Here is a 20,582-nt window from a genome sequence, read left to right as displayed (position 1 = left end):
CCTACTCCACTAATATTAGAACTACTAAACAATACTTCAGAGAGCTCTTGATCTTCTTCTTGAGGTGTTTGAGGGAATGAATGAGAGGAGGGGTATTTATAGGCCATGAGGTGCCTTGGGAGAGTGGAGATGCTCCAAGCATCCTATGAGCATCTTTGCTCTCATCATGACAAGTGGCATGGTCAAGCATCCAAAGGGCATATTTCATCTCCTCTTGCCATGTGTCCATGACGGTTTCTTCAGGTAGAATTAGCTCCAACCGTCATAGGATGCTGGTAGTAACTGCCTGGCCGAAGATGGGCTGGATTAGGCCAGCTGGTGGTTCGGCCGAACTAGGGGGTTCGGCCGAACCCTGGCTGGCTCCCCTGGCCCACAACCTTCTTCAGGATGTTGTCATGTGGGCCCCACTTTATGGTACACAATGTTTTGGGTCAAAATGATAGCTCATTTCTGAGTTCTTAGCCCATCCATCCATAAGTCTGATTCTCGACAGCGTCTGTTTGATTGATCGATTGTTGTACTGTCGATTCTCCTCCATTTTGATAGCTTCTCCTGCATGGTTAGTTTTCCAAGCATATAGTGGAATATAATATTTTATTTATGGAATAATGCATTGCAAGCATAGCTAGTCTTCATATATTGGGTAGTATTGATGGTCGAAACTGGTCGATAACGACCGTCAACAGTGGTGTAGAGCACGGTGTGGCGATCGAGCGACTTGCGGATCTCGTGGGTGAGCTGCGGGATGAGGGTGAGTAGCGTGATGGCGGTGAGGAAGAATACGAGCGCCGTCAAGAACTTGGCCGAGGTGAGGTGGAGCACCACCATGAACTCGCTCCGAGCTCCCTCCGCCACCCTGTGCTCCCACCGCCCCGAGCTCCATCCTCCGCCTCCCCTCCTCTAGCTGCCCTGAGCTCTGTCCTCCCCGGCGGCGAGGCAAGCATGGTGGCAGAGGAGGCGAGCGTGGCGGCGAGGCGGTTGGCGGGAGGGGGAGGGGGGCGACGTCGCCGCCTCGCGCCGCCAGTCGCCACCCAGCCGCGCCTGCCGCTGCCGCCTCGCCTCGCCTCCTCCGCCGTTGATGGAGAAGAGAGAGAGAGAGAGTGAAAGATTGGGAAAGAGATAGAAGAGACAGAGAGAGAAACTGACAGGTGGGGCCCACCTATTTTTTTTTATAAATGAATTGCTGACTAGACTACCACGTAGGATTAAAACCACCGCGGATTGAGCCGGGGGGGGGAGGGTTATTTGTCCGGTTTACAAAGTTGGAGGTGAACAATGTCCGGTTTTGTGGTTCAGGGGGGGTAATTCGGTCGACCACGATAGTTTGGGGGGAGGTAATTCGTACTTTTTTCTAAAAGCAAATCTACGCGAATTGGACATGCCGCTTTTATGCCCAACTAGTGTAGCCGCGCCACCTACTTTCCATTCCCCATTGCATAACATTGGATCATCAATTGTCTCCCTTGCCACTCATTATTCCCTTACCATTTTGTAACAATTGTCGACCAGGGTTTCCCAAACTGTCTGTGGGGAGGTTGTCACCCCCTCCCCCTCCCCACAATAACACAGTTACCATAGTAACCACTGAAAACCACATGAATTTTATCTTCAAAATGAATTCAAAAATTTTAAATCCCATGGTAAGGTCACAGTAATCTCGTGGTAAGGCACAATAACCGTTGTCTTTGACTTGAAAATAAAGAAAATCATAAAAAAAACATAACACAACAATAGAAATACCATAATATAATGTCCAATACTACCAAAATAATGCCCACGACTATCAAAACCTTGATTTCAAAGTAATGCCACCTTATAGTCCAGCCAACACATGGAGTTAGCTTAGTATTTTTCACAAAATTTTATCACCGGATATCATTACAAATCATACACTACTTCTAGGAATTTTTGGGGGGATTTTTTCCTCATTTTTTTTTCTAAAATTTGTGGTCAAATTTTTTTCTTTGTCAAACCCTAGCACCAGTAACCCTCACCGTACCCCCACTTTATGTGCGGTTACTAGTGGTTTGGGAGCCTTGCTGTCGACTGATCCATCTTCTAAAACAGCTGCAGAGGATGACGAAGCCAATTATCACCAAACCTCCTACTTTCATTTTTACTAGTTACATGTTCATGCGTTGTAACGGGTCAAGCTTATATAATTAGGGATAGATTGGAAGTTTGTATGTTAACGAGTCAGGCCCATATAATTAGAGAGATGATATTGGTTATTTTTCGTGTACACATATATATTGGGAGGGGACCCATATAATTAGAGAGATGATATTGGTTATTTTTCGTGTACACATATATATTGGGAGGGGAGGATGGAAGGAGGACTACTCTTACAGAAATTAGGTCACCTTATCAACCTCGTCGAGGACATTGCCGGTTCCTATGACTACGAATTTGTGCGCCAACCATTCATATAGAATATCTGTTGTTATCTGCACTACATGTCGGGGCATGTCATTGGCACACCGGCTGTATACAGGTAGTTTAAAAGATGACGATGTTGTTTCCAGTAGCAACTTGAAATTAGGAAGAGTAAATAAGCACATCACAAGCAGAACATAAGAGGGTAGCTGTTTGTGGGAAACATGGTGCATCGTTCACTTGGCATAAGTACAATGAAAACTGCAGAGGAAAATGATAAGGTAAGTAGACATGGTGGTTCAGGTGTAGTATTTACAGGAAAATGCAGCGCACATAGCTTAGCACATAAAGGGTAAAAGCAATAAGTATAGCAGTGGTCTTCTCGTGGAGCCTGGCATTGCACTTTGATGGCAAAGATGGATGGTTATGGCACAAGGCATCGAAATAACCTTCACAGAAGATATATTGTTGCCTGCAATCGATCTGTTTTGTAGAAGTGGAAGATACATATCGTCTGTAGTTGTATGTTATTGGTTGCTGCAAAATGTGTCCATCCTGCTGTGAGGTTGTAGCGACCATTTATTGGTTTGTGAAGAAGCATGGCGGTTGAGGGGCCTCCTGCATGCAGTTTGTACTTGAATGCTCTCTGTCTTGCTTTGCACAAGATTTTGTTATGTATTTTGTCGAAACTAGATTTCAGCAATATTGAAAGGGGGTGGTGAACAAGCTATATGAAAGTGGATGGGTTATGAGAGAAAGGGTTTATATAGGTTTAGGCCTTCTCGATGAGAAGTAATACCCTACTCTTGTCTGGGGAAATATTCCGTCGATTGTGGTATTGATCTGACGATCTCAAGTGTGATTATGTGTTCGTGCCTTGGAGGGGGCTTCCTGCCTGCCTTATATAGGTTGGGGGGCAGGGTTACGAAGTAGCAACCTAGCTGGAAACGACATCAGTTTTCTAATCTATTACATGGTAGTACCTGTCGGGGCTCTATACCCTGCCTTAAGGTACAAGATAACATAGCAACCGAGTTCTACTCTATTACATAATATATGAATCTGGCCCACCTCCTATCTCTAGTCGAATATGGAGGCCGTGTGGGTATCCGGTACCCATATTCTCCACATATTTCTTCGAAAATTCTTTTATGAAGTACTGTCAAGAAAATTGAATGTTAGGTGTTTATTGTGGCTATAAATAGATTAGTAGTAGGTGAAGGATTTGACCACTCTATCTTGTTTCATGAATGTGTTGTTCATAGCGACAATATAGAATTTGCTTGAGTGGTGCAGGAATTCTGCAATATCTTTGACATAGTTTTTCAACTCAACCGATAGCTTGACGTTCTTGCTACAAAAGCACATATCCTTTAGGCTGTGCTTGTTTTTTGCTTTCTAAAAAAGGTGAATAAGTATTTTTAGTGTGCATGAAAGGAAATATGGATGCATATCTGTTGACGCAAAAAACACACACTGGCCTGGGAGATCTGTTTAACTCCAGTGCAGGTCCAAAGTTTGGTGAGATGCAGGCATGCCAGTCAGTTTGATCTTGCAACTGACAAGATATGCAAATAGCAGATCAATGAGCCGATCGGCTGACAAGCCGATGGAGCAATTCCAGCCGATGCCGATACCAGCCGATAGCAATAGGGTTTTGAGCTATCGGCTATATGTCCAATGTAGATAATGATATAAAGGCGATCGGCTGATGATGATAAATAACAATAGTATAGCAAGATAATCCAGTAGAAACCAATCGGCTAGCAGTATGATATAATAGAAGAAGTTTTGATCCAAAGGTTAAAGCATACATCGGCTGAAGATCCGATGTCATAAAATCCACAAGATTAGATAGATCAATGAAACCTTTGTTGTCATCGGCTAAATCCAACTTATATGTATATGCAATCCTTATAAGCCGATGTAACGTCCAGATAACTTATCGGCTAGCACCCCGATAAAACACTAGCATGAACCTATCAGCTTAACAAGATTTATATTATCAACAACAATCTAATAGATCGGACCTAACCGATGCAGCACGAGATTATATGTGGTAATCTAATACTCGATGAGCCAATAGATCTGTCTAATGTGATGGATATAGCAAATCTATTTATAACAGCATTGTGATTGTAGAGATATATCGGCTAAGACAGAAGATCGGACCTAACTGAGACAATTCCAACAAAACCGATGCGTCTCTAAACACAATGCAATTAGAGATAGAATTGAGATATCAGGTAGGCAAATATATCGACCAAACCAGAGCGATCCAAGAGATCGAAGCGATGCAACCTTGAACAACACCAATGTAGCCGATAGATTCACCGGGGCTGGCGGAATGTAGGACTTACCCCTTCGCCGGAGATCGAACTGAACCGATGCAGCCCCGCGTCAGGTGCCAAATTCCGCCGGTTGATAAGTAAAACCTCGGGAAAGAGGGTGGCGGTGCACCGAGAGCAGTTGTATTGATCGAGAGATATTTTACAATGACCCCGGGTGTACATATTTATACCCATGGGTAGATACTAGTCCTTGTAGGAGAAGAAAGAAACTTTCCTAAAGATAAAAGGAAAACATAAAGTCCTTATAGGACACTAAACGCACTTTCCTAAATATAAAAGGAAACTAACAAACTATTCCTAATTAATAGATAACTTGACATGCCGCATCCTCCTTGAACTCGGTCACTTCTGGATAAGATTCCTTTGATAGATTAATTTCCTTAACCGAATATAGCAGGACTCTGACTATTGGCGATGTGATAATTCTCCTAGGGGCTTACCAAATTTTGGCGTTAACAATATCATCAAAAACAGTAATTGAAGTACCTGGATTTATAGGAGCTGATTCAATATTGTGTTTTGTCTTGTGCGGATGTGGTGGTGCATGCGCGGTTTAATCTGCAGGTTGTATCTGTAAGCGAAACAATGATGAACGGATAATGAAAGTTATAGGTGAAGTGAATAAATTTGAAAATGTAAGATGTTTACCTATGTCACTGTCTAGTGAGATACGAGATGTGCCTCTTTCGATAGAATCAGGGGTGGAGCTAGAATGGAATGGAGAAGGGTGCTACTCGTTTCCTTTACTCTACTTTAGATCAAATTTAGGCTGATATGAGTGCTCGAAATTGGATTGAGAGGGGTGCACATATGGTGAAAATAGATGAACTATAGCTAAAAATTTTCTTGACCAGATTCTTGGGCACCCTGGCCCCCCTCTCCTACCTAGCTCCGCCCCTGGACAGAATGATTTGTTCTAGGAACTAATCCCTTCTTCACCGGCGGTGGGCTGTTGGGGTAACCTGTGACTGGACACCTAGTGGGTTCTTTTTTTGTTAAGTATCATAACATGCAGCTTTGACTATGATAACAGTCTGAAAACAACCTTTTCTCCGATTTTTAATCCAGTTGCCTTATGAATTGCTTCCATCCTGTTGTCATGTAGAGCATGTTGGATGCTTCTCTCACTTTGGTTTTTATCTTCAAGCCATGTGATGTGACTAAGCTTAGAATGTGTGCATGCCTATAGGTGACATGTTCTAATTGTAAGAGGCACCGGCTGTACAAACCGAGTAGTGTATTATTATGGGTGTTTGGCAGGAGACTGTACAGGGTGATAAGGTATTTGGACCTAAATTTACCAGATAGTCTTGATTTGTTGCGTCCAACATGATCACATAGAATATTGGTGAATCCATGATTGTATCTGCAGAACGTATGGTTGTAGTTAGATATAGAACATAAACAGATCAGTAAGGAAGATTTAGCGAGTCCTTGGAATAATTGTCAAAAAAAGATATGGTTCTGAAAGATCTGAAATGATCTTCAGTATTCGATTTTAGGCATGCAGATTCAGTAAATGCTATGGTAGAGTAAGTTGAGCTATCTATAAGAACTAATAATGTATAGATGTGGGAGAGGATAAGGGATAAAAGTAAGGTGGAATCGAAGAGTATCATAAGTAATTATACGGGGGTCTATCGGTGCATCAACGCTAGGTCATGCGCACGGTCCCTAGGGCGTGACGACAAGCACCGGTTAGGCCGGTTAGGGGTGTGGTTTAGGGTTAGGGTTAGGTTTATAGTTTTGGGGGTAGGGTGGGGGAGGAGTCGACAGCGAGCGGTGTGCTATTGTTGGTGACATAGACAAAGCAAGATGAATGGGAGAGTGAGGAGATTGACCGCGTGGGGTGGTAGCACTACATTAATGCCTTTCGTCATTGGCGAGGTGTTGTGGCGGTACGGTGGTGGGTGGGAGGAATAACTGACCACTAGTTTTAGAGCGAGCTTGGCAGGGGAGGACGAGGGGATTCGCTGGAGAGTGTCCCTCAGCGTTGGCGGTGTTGGAGGAGAGCTTTCATTGTTGATGAGGACACCACTAGCTAGCTCAGATATGATCATGACTACCTTATGTATGCATCGACCAAAGGTGCATGCTTTCTATGTGAGATTTACGTGCTATATATTTGAACAAACATTATTGCACTATGAGTTTTGCATCTTCTCGTTCGCAGAAATAATTGCATGGGTCAAGGAATGAACAACAGACTCACGAAGTGCTCGGATGATCAATAAAGTTGATTGGGGACCAATACAAGACCTTCTCCAAGTCTACCCCATCATTACCATGTCACTTTTGGTCCATACAAGGCAAAAGATGAAGTTCAACACGTTTTTTATTCAGATTCGGATATCCTAACAACATCAAATTCAAACGGACCGTCTTTGATTTAGAAGGAATTTCAGGGCTCATGAGTACTTGTTGGAAAACTGATGTAGTCTACTTTTTGATGCTTTTGGTCCCACGTTAAAATTCCATCTCAACTATTGGGAATCTGTAAAACAAGCCACGTATCACATCCAGTCCGAGTCTGATTTAGGCCTTGGACTTTGTAATTGTGTTGTGGGCTAAACCCAATAGCTGGACGTCCTAGGGCTAACCCTAGAACACCCCTAATCATATTTACTCAGTAGTCATCATAATTTAGAGTTGGGTTTTGCTTAGATTATTTATGTAATTGCAGTTTCACCATTAGTTCGGTTTGTGGAACCCCAATTGTGAGATCTTAATCATTCATCTGCAAATTGAGTTATAGTCTACCTTGTTCTTGTTTGTGTTCTTCAATTCGCATGCAGGGGTTAGCCTTCTCGGCAAGGTCAACTGGACAATGCACGATTGGTAACCAGAGGAGACGTGGTGCATGCACCATGCTGGACCTTCCACATGTGATCAATTCCATCGCGTCTGATCATAGCGACGTTGCTCAGTTTGTTGCAGGTGATATGATGGATTTCAACCTCAAAGCAGATGCCGTCCTGCTTAAGGTCAGTTATATATATCCAATATATATAATGTAGTGTTGTTAACAAATTTTTGTGTATTGGATAGCAAGCTAAGCTAGTACAAAATTTAACACATTTTACATGATAACATTAATTCTTGATGATTATAGTCTGTGCTACATGATTGGAGTGATGAGGACTGCATAAAGATACTAAAATGTTGCAAGGAAGCAATTATTCCTTCTAAAGATGCAGGAGGAAAGATCATCATTATAGATGTTGTAGTTGGATCTTCTTCTGAAGCAATATGCCAAGGAACCCAACATTTGGTTGATCTGAATATTTCGGTTCTAACACCAGGGAAGGAAAGGGACGAGGAAGAGTGGTTCAAGATGTTCACTAAGTACAAGATTAGCCCAGTGTTAGGTTTTCGATCCATTATCAAAGTATTTCCATAGGTTTCCCAGTATATGGGAATCAAATACCCCAGTTTCGATTTTCGCAGTCTTGGGTATGATTGTCTTCTTTTATCATTGTCTTGTGCTTCATGTATGCACTATATATCGCTCTTTTCTCTATAATATATATGCGAGGATGTCCTTTCTGCTTTTTTTACAAAGAAATATATAATGTTACTAGCTAAGTACCTGTGTTTTGCTACGGATTAAAATAAATTATGCGTGTGCTAATATTGTTTGGAACAAATTAATTGTGATGTTTTTGCACAATTTTGTCCTTGTTAATGTCTTTGTATAATAAACTTGTATTATAGGAATAATTGTGAAGAAATTTTTTGTAATATTAAAGCACATGAAGTAGTAATTGGTAAAAAACATGAAGGAGTAGTTGGTTAAAAAAACTCTATACAAAAGTTAGTGGGGTGGCAGATTCACTGTCACCACCATTGCCCTCTTTTAAAAGGAGTATAGATATTGGCAATGAAGTGATGTGAATTTCAAGAATGTAGAGTTGCTGGTACTGTAAGATCAATGTGTGTTTTGATTCTTATTCGGTGATGAACAATTGGTATCTGTGATTATTGGTTTTGATATTTGGAGATTACTGTTGAAGTGGTTTTGGAGATAATTGATTTTCAGGTGTGTCAGGACCGAGCAGACCGGGCGGTGGTTGCCGGTCAGACCAGCTTGTGTTGAGCGGTCAGACCGGCCGGCCCACGGTCTGACCGGCCGACGCTGTGTCGGTTTCGGTTTCGGATTGTTTCTTTGGATATCCGTGGTTGTTTCATGGTTATGGCTTCTAGATGGATACTATACATATGTAATACTGTTGTTTGCTAACAATGAGTCAAGTTGGTGATAGCTTGGTCTCGGAATATGGTTTCTTTGTTTGTTTCATGTGTAGGTGACTCGATGCCTCGGGAGAGTATTTGCGGTGATGGACCGGGAGTCGGCTTGGTGGTAAGACGATGTCCGTGGTGGTCAGATATCATGCGGGATACTAAGGCTAGAGTTGATGCACGTGGTTGATGGAGATTCCATATGGCATACGATGGAGGTATTGTGTGCGTATGGGATGCAAAGTCGAATTTGGAAGGAGTCCAAATTTAGTATGATTGGTTATGTAGAGTTTGTTTCTTGTACTAGGAGGTTTCCTATGGGGATTAGGACTCTTAGTATGAGTTCGGTTCGTGGCTTTAGGCTGCCTACCTCATGTATAAATAGAGGGGGAGCGTGAGGCTTCTCGGTATCGCTTTTGTATCGTTTTTTAGAGCAACTGAGTTGCTAGTTTAGTTAGGGTTTCGAGTTTAGTCGAGATTTTTGTAAGGAGTGCTGTTGTTGCACTTTGTAAACACAGAGAGAAGTAATAAAGTTGTCATCTACTTTGAGAGTTCTTCGATTTGTGTTTCATCGGGTGCGGCGGTCCGACCGGCGACTCAACGGCGGTCCGACCGGCGACAAGCGGCGGTCAGACCGGCGGCATACGGGCGGTCAGACCGGCGGCGGCGACAGCAAGCGGCAGCTGATCTCGGAGGTCAGACCGGAGATTGAATCTCGGTCAGACCGACGGCAACCAGGCGGTCAGACCGGTGCATCTACTTCAGTCAGACCACGATCCATCGATTTCGAGGGTAACTTTTATTTCCGCTAAAAGTTTTCGGTTTTTGGGTATATCAACCATTCACCCCCCCTCTGGTTGGCTTAGTTCTTGTGATTCGATCCTACAAGTGGTATCAGAGCCTTGTTTGCTTCTTTGGATTTTAATCGATCTAAAGTTTTTGCTATGGCTGCTTCTAATAAGTTTATAACTAAGCCTCATGTTTTCGATGGAACGGATTTTTCTCATTGGTGTAGTAGGATGCAATCTTACATTATGGCTGAGAATTATGATATTTGGAGAAAAGTTTCTCTTCCTTATGTGATTCCTGAAGCTATTAATACTGCTGCTGAAAAAACTGCTTTTGAACTAAATTGCAAAGCTCGCAATATTCTTTTGAGTGGGATTTCTCGTTCGGATTATGATCGTGTTGCTCATCTTCAAACTGCTCATGAGATTTGGATTGCTTTGAGAAATTTTCATCAAGGTACAAATAACATTAAAGAACTTCGTCGTGATCTTTTCAAAAAGGAGTGCATTAAATTTGAGATGAAACCTGGAGAAGCTTTGGATGACTATCTTTCTAGGTTTAATAAAATTTTGAGTGATCTTAGATCTGTTGATTCTTCTTATGATGCTAATTATCCACAATCTGAGATTTCTCGTCACTTTTTGAATGGTTTTGACATGTTTATTTGGGAGATGAAAGTTACATCTATTCAGGAGTCTGTTAACATGTCTACTTTGACTTTGGATTCGCTTTACACTAAACTGAAAACTCATGAGATGAATATTCTTTCTCGTAAAGGTGATTCTAAGTATAGTGCTTTGGTTTCGTCTACATCTTCTTTGGATGTTGATGCTTCTTCATCGAAGTCTTCTGTTCTTGCTTTATTTAATGCCATGTTCGATGATCAACTTGAACAGTTCGAGGAGGAGGACTTGGTTTTGCTATCTAACAAATTTTCTCGAGCTATGAATAATGTTAGGAACAGGAAAAGAGGTGGACCGAATCGTTGTTTTGAGTGTGGTGCACTTGATCATCTTCGCTCGCATTGTCCTAAGCTTGGGAGAGGCAAGAAGGAAGATGATGTGAGAGTCAAAGAAGATGACTTGAACAAGAAGAAGAACATGAAGGAGAAGGAGAAGAAGAAGCATTGCATGCAGTGGCTAATTCAAGAATTAATAAAAGTTTTTGATGAACCGGAAGATGAAGATGAGAGCAAAGGTAAGCAAGTTGTTGATCTAGCTTTTATTGCTCGTAATGCAAGTTCTGGTGTTGATGAATTTGATGATGATAATGAAGAAAAGCTTAGTTATGATCAATTAGAATATGCTGCTTATAAATTTGCTAAGAAACTTCAAACATGTTCTATTGTGCTTGATGAGAAGGATCATACTATTGAGATTCTTAATGCTGAAATTGCTAGATTAAAATCTTTGATTCCTAATGCTGATAATTGTCAATCTTGTGAAGTTTTATTTTCTGAAATTAATGCTTTGCGAGATGTCAATTCTATTAGTTGCAAGAAATTGGAATTTGAGATTGAAAAGTCTAAAAGGTTGGAGTCTTCTTTTGCTCTTGGATTTGCTTTACATGCTCGTGTTGTTGATGAGTTGATTTTGACAAAGAACGTTTTGAAAAAAATACAAAGTTGCTTTTTGTGCAAGTTCTTTGGTCAATGCTTCATGTGCAAATAAGGCAAAACAAAACAATGGTGCTTTGATTTCTCAAGATTGTTCAAAGTGTGGTTTGAATGAGTTGAAGTTGAAAGATGCTTTAGAGCGTGTTAAACATATGGAAGAAATTGTTAAACAAGATGAGGTGTTTTCTTGCTCAACTTGTAGAAAACAAAAAGGTCTTTTGGATGCATGCAAAAATTGTGCTGTTCTTACACAAGAGGTTTCTTATTTGAAAAGTTCTTTGGAAAGATTTTCTGATGGTAAAAAGAACCTCAATATGATTCTTGATCAATCCAAAGTTAGCACGCACAACCGTGGTTTAGGTTTTGATTCTTATGATCATCATACTAGACATCCTCCTACTGTTTTGGGTGTTGCTAGGAGAGGTGAAATTTTGATTGAATCTGAGCCTAAGAACACTATGTTTAAATCTGCCGGCATCATGTCTTCTTTGAATGCATCTTCTTCGAAATCCAATGTTGTGCTTGCAAAACCTTCTGTTACTACTTGTGTTGCAAAACCATCAATTTCAAAACCATCTACTTCATAAACTTGTCGTGAGAAGTACACTTGTTCTTATTGTGGAAAAGATGGACATTTGGTTGGTTTTTGTTTTAGACTTGCCCATAAATAGAAAAAGGAAAGAGAAATTGCTTTTGCAAAACGACGTTGGCAAAAATCGGGTTTTAATTCGAGGAGCACGGTTAGACCGACATTGTCCAGTCGGTCAGACCGGCCAGCGGTCAGACCGCAGGTGAACGGGCGGTCAGACCGATTGCCAGACCCGGTCAGATCGCAGTCTCTGCGGCGGTCAGACCGGCCTCGGGGCAAGTTTTCGCATAATTCAAATCAGACTTTTGTGAAGCGTCAAGGTAAGTTTTCAGGTAAGTCTGATTCTGATTTTGTTAGTGCATTTGTACCTACTGGTTCTACTGGTCGTGTGACTCAGTGTTGGATTCCAAAATTTCTTATTTCTAACCCCAACACGGAGGCCTCGACATCTTCTCGTTTGTAGGTATTTTTGTGGCATACTCCCCATGTGCGTTCAATTTTGAGATGACGATTGTGTTGCAAGGTAACATCACTTTACTTTTGGATTGACATAATTTTGTTCTACTCTCTAGTTTATTAGCTTTTTCATATGCTAGTATTTGAGATAGTAGCTTTGGTTAATACTAATGGATGTATGTCAATTTTGAAAGTATTGGTGATATCTTTGGCTATTGGATGTTTTTTTCAAAATCTTTGATTTCTTCTTGATTTTTGCTCGAAGAGAATTGGAGGTTATTTTGAGGGGGAGTTAGTTCTTATTCGTGAATTCTTTTGGCATGGTTTGAGGGGGAGTTTGTACCTCATGGTTTTATCAAGCAATAATATGACAATGAAAAAATTGAGAAAAGAGAGCTTTGTTCTATACATATGGTATTTTCTTGTGCATGCTAGCAATACTTTGAAGGTTTATTTGTCTCTAGCATAGCTTGTATGTATTGTAGTCTTTTCATGAGATTTAGATTTTACTTTTAAGGGAGATGATGCATGACACTTAAATTCTATACTTGAATTAAGTAAACATGCAATGTTGATGCTAGCATATGGTTTTATTTGTAAATGCTCTATATCTATGCTTTATTAAATTGTTATTCCTCAAATAGCTTTAATTGCTCATTGTGAAAAGAGAATAAAAAATATGAAAAAAATGAATACCGAATCCTTGGAAACAGTCTTGACGACAATGACGTATTCGATGTGAGCAAAATAATGGGTGCCGAATCCCTGGAAACAGTCTTGACGACAGGGACGTACCCGGAATAAGAGAGAAAAATATGAGCAAAAAGGCTTGAAAAAAAAGGTTAAAAAATTCTCTTGTTTTGTGCTAGAGCTAATTTGAGAAAGAGTGATAAATGCAATAGGTATATGTGTTTAGTGTTTATTTTTCAACCTATGTGCTTGTTAAGATGTTGCATTATAAATCGTACGAAATCATGAATTTTGATTGTTGATTCAAGCTTAATTGTAAAATCTTTGGTTCATGATTATACTTTAATGCATGCTTGTTATGTTATAGATTGGTTCATCTTCTTTTTATTGCAACACATGACATGATATGCTATATGTATGATAAGCTCTTATACTTTAATGAACATAATTCCTATGCTTGATGAAATCATTGTCAAAAGGGGGAGAAGAGATGAGTTTTGGGAGAAGAGATGAATTTTGGGAGAAACATAATTTTTGGAGTTTTTGAGAAAAGCATGTTTTTTGGTTCAATTGAGTTGCTAGTTTAGTTAGGGTTTCGAGTTTAGTCGAGATTTTTGTAAGGAGTGCTGTTGTTGCACTTTGTAAACACAGAGAGAAGTAATAAAGTTGTCATCTACTTTAAGAGTTCTTCGATTTGTGTTTCATCGGGTGCGACGGTCCGACCGGCGACTCAACGGCGGTCCGACCGGCGACAAGCGGCGGTCAGACTGGCGGCATACGGGCGGTCAGACCGGCGGCGGCGACAGCAAGTGGCAGCGGATTACGGAGGTCAGACCGGAGATTGAATCTCGGTCAGACCGACGGCAACCAGGCGGTCAGACCGGTGCATCTACTTCGGTCAGACCGCGATCCATCGATTTCGAGGGTAACTTTTATTTCCGCTAAAAGTTTTCGGTTTTTGGGTATATCAACCATTCACCCCCCTCTGGTTGGCTTAGTTCTTGTGATTCGATCCTACAGGTACTAATTCTTGGAAATGTTTGGCAAGTGGCTATTGTACTGATATTGAGGTGATTAGGTGAAAACATGACACTTCTACACTGTTGACGGTCGTTTTAGACCAATTTCAACCATCAATATAACCGGAATAAAGGAGAACTATCAATGCTTGCAAGCATATTTTGTTTAAGAATAATCTATATCCACTTGTACTTGGAATTTTATTCGTTTGCAGAGAGCTCTACATATTCGAAGGATAATCGACAGAAAATAACTGAACAATCGATCGCCATCCGTCGAGAGATAGACGTATGGGTGGATGGGCTTACAAACCAGTAAAATAACATCAAATAGGCCTAACCATCATCACGGAGAATAAAGCCGAACAAAAGACACGCCTGCCAAAAGTGGAGGCCGGATAGGCCAGCCTAGGTTCGGCCGAACCCTAGCCGCGGCCACTCATCCCGGCCTTCCATGTGGATGCTTCAAATGCACTCTCAATGATGGTTGGAGGGCGTTTCCACCATTTCCAACTGCCATAACCGTCATTGAGAGACTATATAAAGGGGTGCTCATTCACTCTCCCATACACACTCAAGAAGAAGACAAAAGAAGCTCTCTGAAGTTTAGTTTAGTGTTTTAGTGCTAGTGGAGTAGGAATAGAATAGTTTTCTTAATCCTCGAATCTTCAGGAGATTTTGAGTATGGCTCCAGCAACTCTTCCTTCTATTGTAAGACTTATAGTATTAATGAAATATTCTTCTTTATATAATTTCGGTCTTTTACTTAAGTCATATTATTCGAGTACCGACTTTAGTTCGTACTTGTCTCGATATAATTGTGTAACTAGCTTATCAGAGATATGCTTTGGTGTGGGTTTAATGTTTATTTCTATGATTATTCTATGTTTGCTACAGCGATATGGAGTAATATTTAGTAATGTGAGCGTGGTGCTTAGATTATTACATACGATTAATTGGGGTTATATGCAGTGGGTCAATAGAGGTGGGCTGCTGATGGAGACAGCTCAGTATGGGTATTCCTCCACGTAGTATATACTCCTAAGGCTATGTCCGGCACACCCTTTTCCTAACTCCTCTCCCTCGTTTTTCGCGCGTACGCTTTTCAAACTACAAAACGGTGCTTTTTTTGCAAAAAGTTTCTACACGAAAGTTGCTTAAAAAAATCAAATTAATCCATTTTTGAAAAAAATTTAGCTAATACTTAATTAATCACGTGCTAATGGATCGCTCCGTTTTCCGTGCGTACTATTCCCGGTTGGGATCCTGGAAGGGCGAACGGAGCCTAAGTCACTTTCCTGGTATGGATACTCCTCCGTATTCATTACCGGTTGGATGGCCATAGCAGATTGTCGTAAGGAACTCGTCAATCAGGGGTGGTCTCTTGAAACACTAGGAGAGCATAATTACGGGGTATTGGTTGCATGATTGTATACTAGCAAGTGTAAACTAAATTAACTATATACAGGAAGTATAGGAATGATTCTTTTCTTATTCTTCCTCCACTTAGCCTAGATTATATTTTAGTGAAGAATATATTGGTTCTTTCTTCTGTGTGCCAACCTTATCCTACCAATGAATTGACTAACCCCTGCTTAGACTTTGGTTTATACAAGTAATATATGAATTATTAGTTTAGTACTCTCTTATCATATCTTCCCTTGGGATTAAATACATAAAATACCTTGGATTGATCCCGGGTAAAATGTTACAATGGTATATCTGTGCACTTGCGGATCATATCTGTAACCATAAATATATCAATAATATTTTGGCGCCATTGCTTGGAATTATATTTCTAATAATGTCATTAAGAAATATCAACACACACATTATGAGACTGATAAATATACTCCTCATCAAGATGATAAAATGTTGGAAGTAAAATCCATAAATGAGATGTACGTGGTATTCAAGGGTACTAATTTGTATTTGATGCACGTATGAAAGGTGACTAGAAGCAAGTAAGAAGTAAGCCAGAAAATACTCTATGCCAAGTGGGTCAATCTTGGTGGATGACCAATCCATATGACTAAGGAAACAGATATCAAGATATTGGACCAATCTTCTTGGTGGAGGATCAATCCATGTGTCCAAGGAAATAAATATGAAGAAATTGGGTCACATGACAAGTCCATTTTATGTTCTCCATAAGTTTAACTCAGCCAAAAGGTGGAGAGTAAAGTGTGCCCTCTTTTAACAAAGGCTCGAGAGGGGATGATATCAATAAAATCCTGAACCATAAAAAATCTCTACGAAAAATAAACTCACATATTCAGATGTGTGGATATTGGCTTACGAGACCTTCGAGGATAGTGCAGCCACAATTTCACCAATACAAGAAAAGGTTGTTCCTAGCCACACGAACATAAGATTTCTTCTTAAAAAAATAACGCCAACTGTTTGCTTCCTTACTCTATGAAAAAGACAATCACACAAAGTATATACTATTTATTTTGTGCACAAAATAAAACCTAGTCCAGCAAACTGTCACTTCAGCATCTACACATTCATCACAACCAAAAATTGACATGTCAACCAACATCACCTATACATGTAGCTAGATGATGCCCTGTGCTTTGCTGCAGGATATATATTTGATAATGGAGAAATGATGAAATGATTTGCATTGAAATATTATGAAAATGATTTGAGAATGACGATTTAGCATGTATATGTTTAGTTTTAAAATAAAATAAATTGTAGATATAATTACTATATGCTTGCACATTGAGCTTTGTGTGCTTAATGAGTTGATGTGGCATGCTTGCATGTAAGTTTTAGGAGTGCTAATAATACTATGCTTGCATGTTGAGATTTAAGTGTTGAGTGGACATTAGCTTTATCAAAAGAAGATATGACAAATGAGAAGTGTTAAATTTTGTCTCAAAATGTAGCTACTTTTCTACTCACTTGCTTATCTCAATCAACCACGTCATCTCTAATTTTATTTCTTCACCTACTACTACTCATCTTAACCAATTACAACTATCCCATTTAATTCCACCCTATCTCCTTAATCCCCATGAAGAATTTCAAGAGGGCTTATATTCTGGGATGGAGGGAGTAACTCCCAATGTACATTAACAGGTAGTGACGGGCTAGACGAATGAGGAAGCCCACGGGCTGAGGTGACAGCTAAGGTTCGGCCAAACCCCAATCTGAGTCATTGATCCTTAGCTTCCACGTGGACGTACAAGATCACCTCCCAATGACTGGAGTGAGTTAGCATGCTCGGATGGAGTGGCAAATTCACTGCCCATCACTATTGTCCTCTATATATGTAGTTGGTCTTGCTTTGACAGATATATTCTTTACAGAAATGAGTATAATACCCTTCTGCTCATACTTTTTTTCCTAACATACAAAAGAATTACAACGTAGAAGAAAATACGACGTAGAGCGCTGGCTCTCCTAGCCACAAAACAAAGGAGAGAAAAAAAAACATCAAGAGAAGTTTAATTACATCTCGCCAGGCCCATCAACGAGGCAATCCTAAGTGGGTGATCGGAACATTACCCACAAGAATTGTGAAGTGACCGGGCGATCGAACGGGACCTAAAAAAATGAAAGGCCCCAAATTATTCGCTCATACATATTCCTGTTCAAACAAGGAATTTGTCTTATTGATAATCTGATACCGATAGTAATGTGAGGCTAAGGTCGATCCTAGGAAGGACGCCTGATAAGCAGTCGCTCATACAGTCCTGGCCCAGACAAGGAATTTTGTAGTGTGACATCGATAGCAATGCGAGGCCACGTACCAACCATATACAACGAACGAGCCTTCACTTACCAGTGAATCAGCTAGCTCACCCAAGCCTAGTCTATCATGGAGCACGAGCAGCTAGTGCAAGCCAGCACGGAGCTGATGCACCACAGCCTGGGCTACGTCAGGTCCATGGCCCTCGGGTGCGCCGCCAAGCTCGGCGTCGCCGACGCCATCCACCGCGCCGGCGGCCGCGCCACCCTCCACGACCTGCACGCCGCGCTGTCCCTCCACCCGACCAAGCTCCCCTTCCTGCGCCGCGTCATGCGCGTGCTGGTCGCCTCGGGCGTCTTCGCGCAGGTCAAGGAGGAGGAGGAGGACCACTACCGCCTCACGCCCGTGTCGTCCCTGCTCGTCACCGCCGGCAGGACGCTTCTGCCGTTCGTGCTCCTCCAGCACTCGCCGCTCTGCGTGACGCCCGCCACGAGCATGGCCGAGTGGCTCAAGACCGGCGAGGAGGAGACGGCGTTCGAGATGGCGCACGGCGCTGGATTGTGGGGCGCCTGCAGGCGCGCCCCGGAGATCGGCGATTTCTTCAACGATGCCATGGCGGCCGACTCGGCGTTCATCATGGACGCGGCCATCCGTGGCGCACGCCAGGTGTTCGACAAGATCACCTCCCTTGTGGATGTTGCAGGCGGCACTGGCGCGGCGGCGAGGGCGGTGGCTGCTGCGTTCCCGCATATCAAGTGCACGGTGCTGGACCTTCCTCACGTGATCGATTCCATTCCTGTTGATCATGGCGACGTTGTTCAGTTTGTCGCAGGCGATATGATGGATTTTATCCCCCAAGCAGATGCCCTCCTGCTTAAGGTCAGTGTCTTAGCAATATGCAATGCAAATGCAACATACTATCTGTGATGCCCTCCTGTTGCATTGACAATATTTTTTATCACTACTACAAAAGGCCCCATAGGTACTGGTTTAGAAACCCTGGTTTGGAAACCCTTTATAGGAGCCGCTTGCCCAACCAATACCAATTTAGGGCACCTTTGCCCATCCGCGTGGTGCCAGTTCAACCGACACCTATAATCTTAAAAAAAAAGATTGTATTGATGCTCGAATCAACTATAACATGGACGCGGTGGAGCTAGACGAGTTGATCCACGACGGTGAGGTCGTAGGTGGCTGGATCCGGCGAGCCCCGACCTAAAGGAAACTGGATCTAGCGGCTCCTGACCTATAGGCGGCCAGATCCGGCGTGGCGCGGCTCGGAGGCGGTGAGGTGGAGGAGGGGCAGCGCAGCTTGGACGGGCGCCACCGGGGAGAGGAGGAGGAGGAAAAGTTGTAGCGAATAGAAAGGGAGGAGGAAGAGGAGGAGTGGCGGCAGATGGAGAGGAAGAAGCCGAGAGGTGGGATATGCTTGTATCAGTGTGGATAAGGATGGGTGGCCGGATAAGGATGGCTCGGCTCAGTTGGTTTTCTAAAAACCAACCCATATGTGATCGCGTGGAGGTGGGAAAGGTTCATAGGTGTCGGTTCTAAATAAACTGACATCTATGAGTCGATACCTACACTACTGAAGAACTGATCTTTCGTTGTGGTAGACAAAATCAAAAATATCTTGGTTATATTAAGAACCAGTACTAAAAATACTTTAGTACCAGTTCTAAAAGTCCCAGTCCCTGAAAACATTTTTAGTCCCGGTTGGTGGTGTTAACAACCGGTACTAAACAAGTACCGGTTGATGTTAACAACTGGTACTACTCAAGTACCGGTTGGTAACACCAACCGAGATTAATGCTGGAGGATCTTTAGTGCCGGTTGGTAATAGTAATCCGGACGCCTCCAGGTTAGTTTGAAAAGAAAGCATCTCTATCTATGTTAGATGTGTGCAGTTGGTGGATGGTAACACGCGTGAGGGCTGAGGTGGGACATCTTGAGTTCAAATCCCATATACCACTCATTTTTTTTTACTTGGTATTCAGTAAAGATCAAGATCTTTAGTCCTAATTTGCTTATCACTGTTGCTATATCTGGTACTAAAGGGGGTTTTCAACCGGTGTTAAAAGATTGTTTCTTCACTAGTGCTACGAGGGGTTTTGTAGCAGTGTATAGTATATATTAGGCAGTAGGAACTTAGTACAGTGATTTAGATGGTAACAAATATTCTTGATTACAGTTTGTCCTACACGACTGGAGTGATGAGGACTGCGTAAAGATATTAAAACGATGCAAGGAAGCAATTCCTTCTAAAGATACAGGAGGGAAAGTCATTATCATTGATGTTGTGGTTGGATCCTCCTCCCAAGCAATGTGCTATGGAACCCAACTGCTGTTTGATCTATCCATTTCTATGCTAACACCAGGCATGGAGAGGGATGAGAAAGAGTGGTTCAAGATATTCAACGAGGCCGGGTTCACTGAGTACAAGATTAGTCCTGTGTTAGGCATTCGATCCATTATCGAGGTCTTTCCATAAGGCAGCAATATAGGATGGGAATTGAAATAGTTCCCTTGTATTATTATTATTATTATTATTATTATTATTATTATTATTATTATTATTATTATTATTATTATTATTATTATTATTATTATTGTTATTATTTTCGATCGGTGATGTGCAATCTGTGTTAGCGTTCTCAGATTTTTTTTTATTCGAAGCAAAGAGTTCCAAATTTATCTGCCTTAAGGGCTTTGTGTACTAGTACAGCTGCAACAGAGTTTGAATGCATTATAGCATGTA

At 41.6% G+C, this 20,582-nt stretch overlaps 2 protein-coding genes across 2 annotated transcripts; both read left to right on the top strand.

Moving 5' to 3' along the window:
- Positions 1 to 2,600: 2,600 nt before the first annotated feature.
- LOC127780220 (5-pentadecatrienyl resorcinol O-methyltransferase-like) lies at positions 2,601 to 8,127 on the top strand. The gene is made up of 3 exons (XM_052307156.1): positions 2,601 to 2,657; positions 7,523 to 7,711; positions 7,840 to 8,127. Exons 1-3 carry the CDS (start codon positions 2,601 to 2,603, stop codon positions 8,125 to 8,127), a joined length of 534 nt encoding a protein of 177 aa, XP_052163116.1.
- A 9,728-nt stretch (positions 8,128 to 17,855) lies between these two features.
- On the top strand, positions 17,856 to 20,582 carry LOC127778806 (acetylserotonin O-methyltransferase 3-like). Its single transcript, XM_052305433.1, has 2 exons — positions 17,856 to 18,706; positions 20,016 to 20,582. The coding sequence occupies exons 1-2, from the start codon at positions 17,957 to 17,959 to the stop codon at positions 20,313 to 20,315; spliced, it is 1,050 nt and encodes a 349-aa protein (XP_052161393.1). The 5' UTR covers positions 17,856 to 17,956; the 3' UTR covers positions 20,316 to 20,582.

This window comes from Oryza glaberrima, chromosome 7 (assembly GCF_000147395.1).
Source record: "Oryza glaberrima chromosome 7, OglaRS2, whole genome shotgun sequence".
NCBI classification, from domain to species: Eukaryota; Viridiplantae; Streptophyta; class Magnoliopsida; order Poales; family Poaceae; genus Oryza; species Oryza glaberrima.
The sequence above is the reverse complement of the archived record's forward strand: the minus strand, read 5'-3'. Positions and strand labels throughout refer to the sequence as shown.

What these genes read in the sequence shown, in the direction of transcription:
- LOC127778806 (XM_052305433.1), top strand. Translation starts at nt 17,957, where the DNA reads ATGGAGCACGAGCAGCTAGTGCAAGCCAGCACGGAGCTGATGCACCAC. An exon ending in CAGATGCCCTCCTGCTTAAG is followed by an intron (nt 18,707 to 20,015) that starts GTCAGTGTCTTA and finishes TCTTGATTACAG; the next exon opens with TTTGTCCTACACGACTGGAG.
- LOC127780220 (XM_052307156.1), top strand. Translation starts at nt 2,601, where the DNA reads ATGGTGCATCGTTCACTTGGCATAAGTACAATGAAAACTGCAGAGGAA. An exon ending in CTGCAGAGGAAAATGATAAG is followed by an intron (nt 2,658 to 7,522) that starts GTAAGTAGACAT and finishes ATTCGCATGCAG; the next exon opens with GGGTTAGCCTTCTCGGCAAG. An exon ending in CAGATGCCGTCCTGCTTAAG is followed by an intron (nt 7,712 to 7,839) that starts GTCAGTTATATA and finishes TGATGATTATAG; the next exon opens with TCTGTGCTACATGATTGGAG.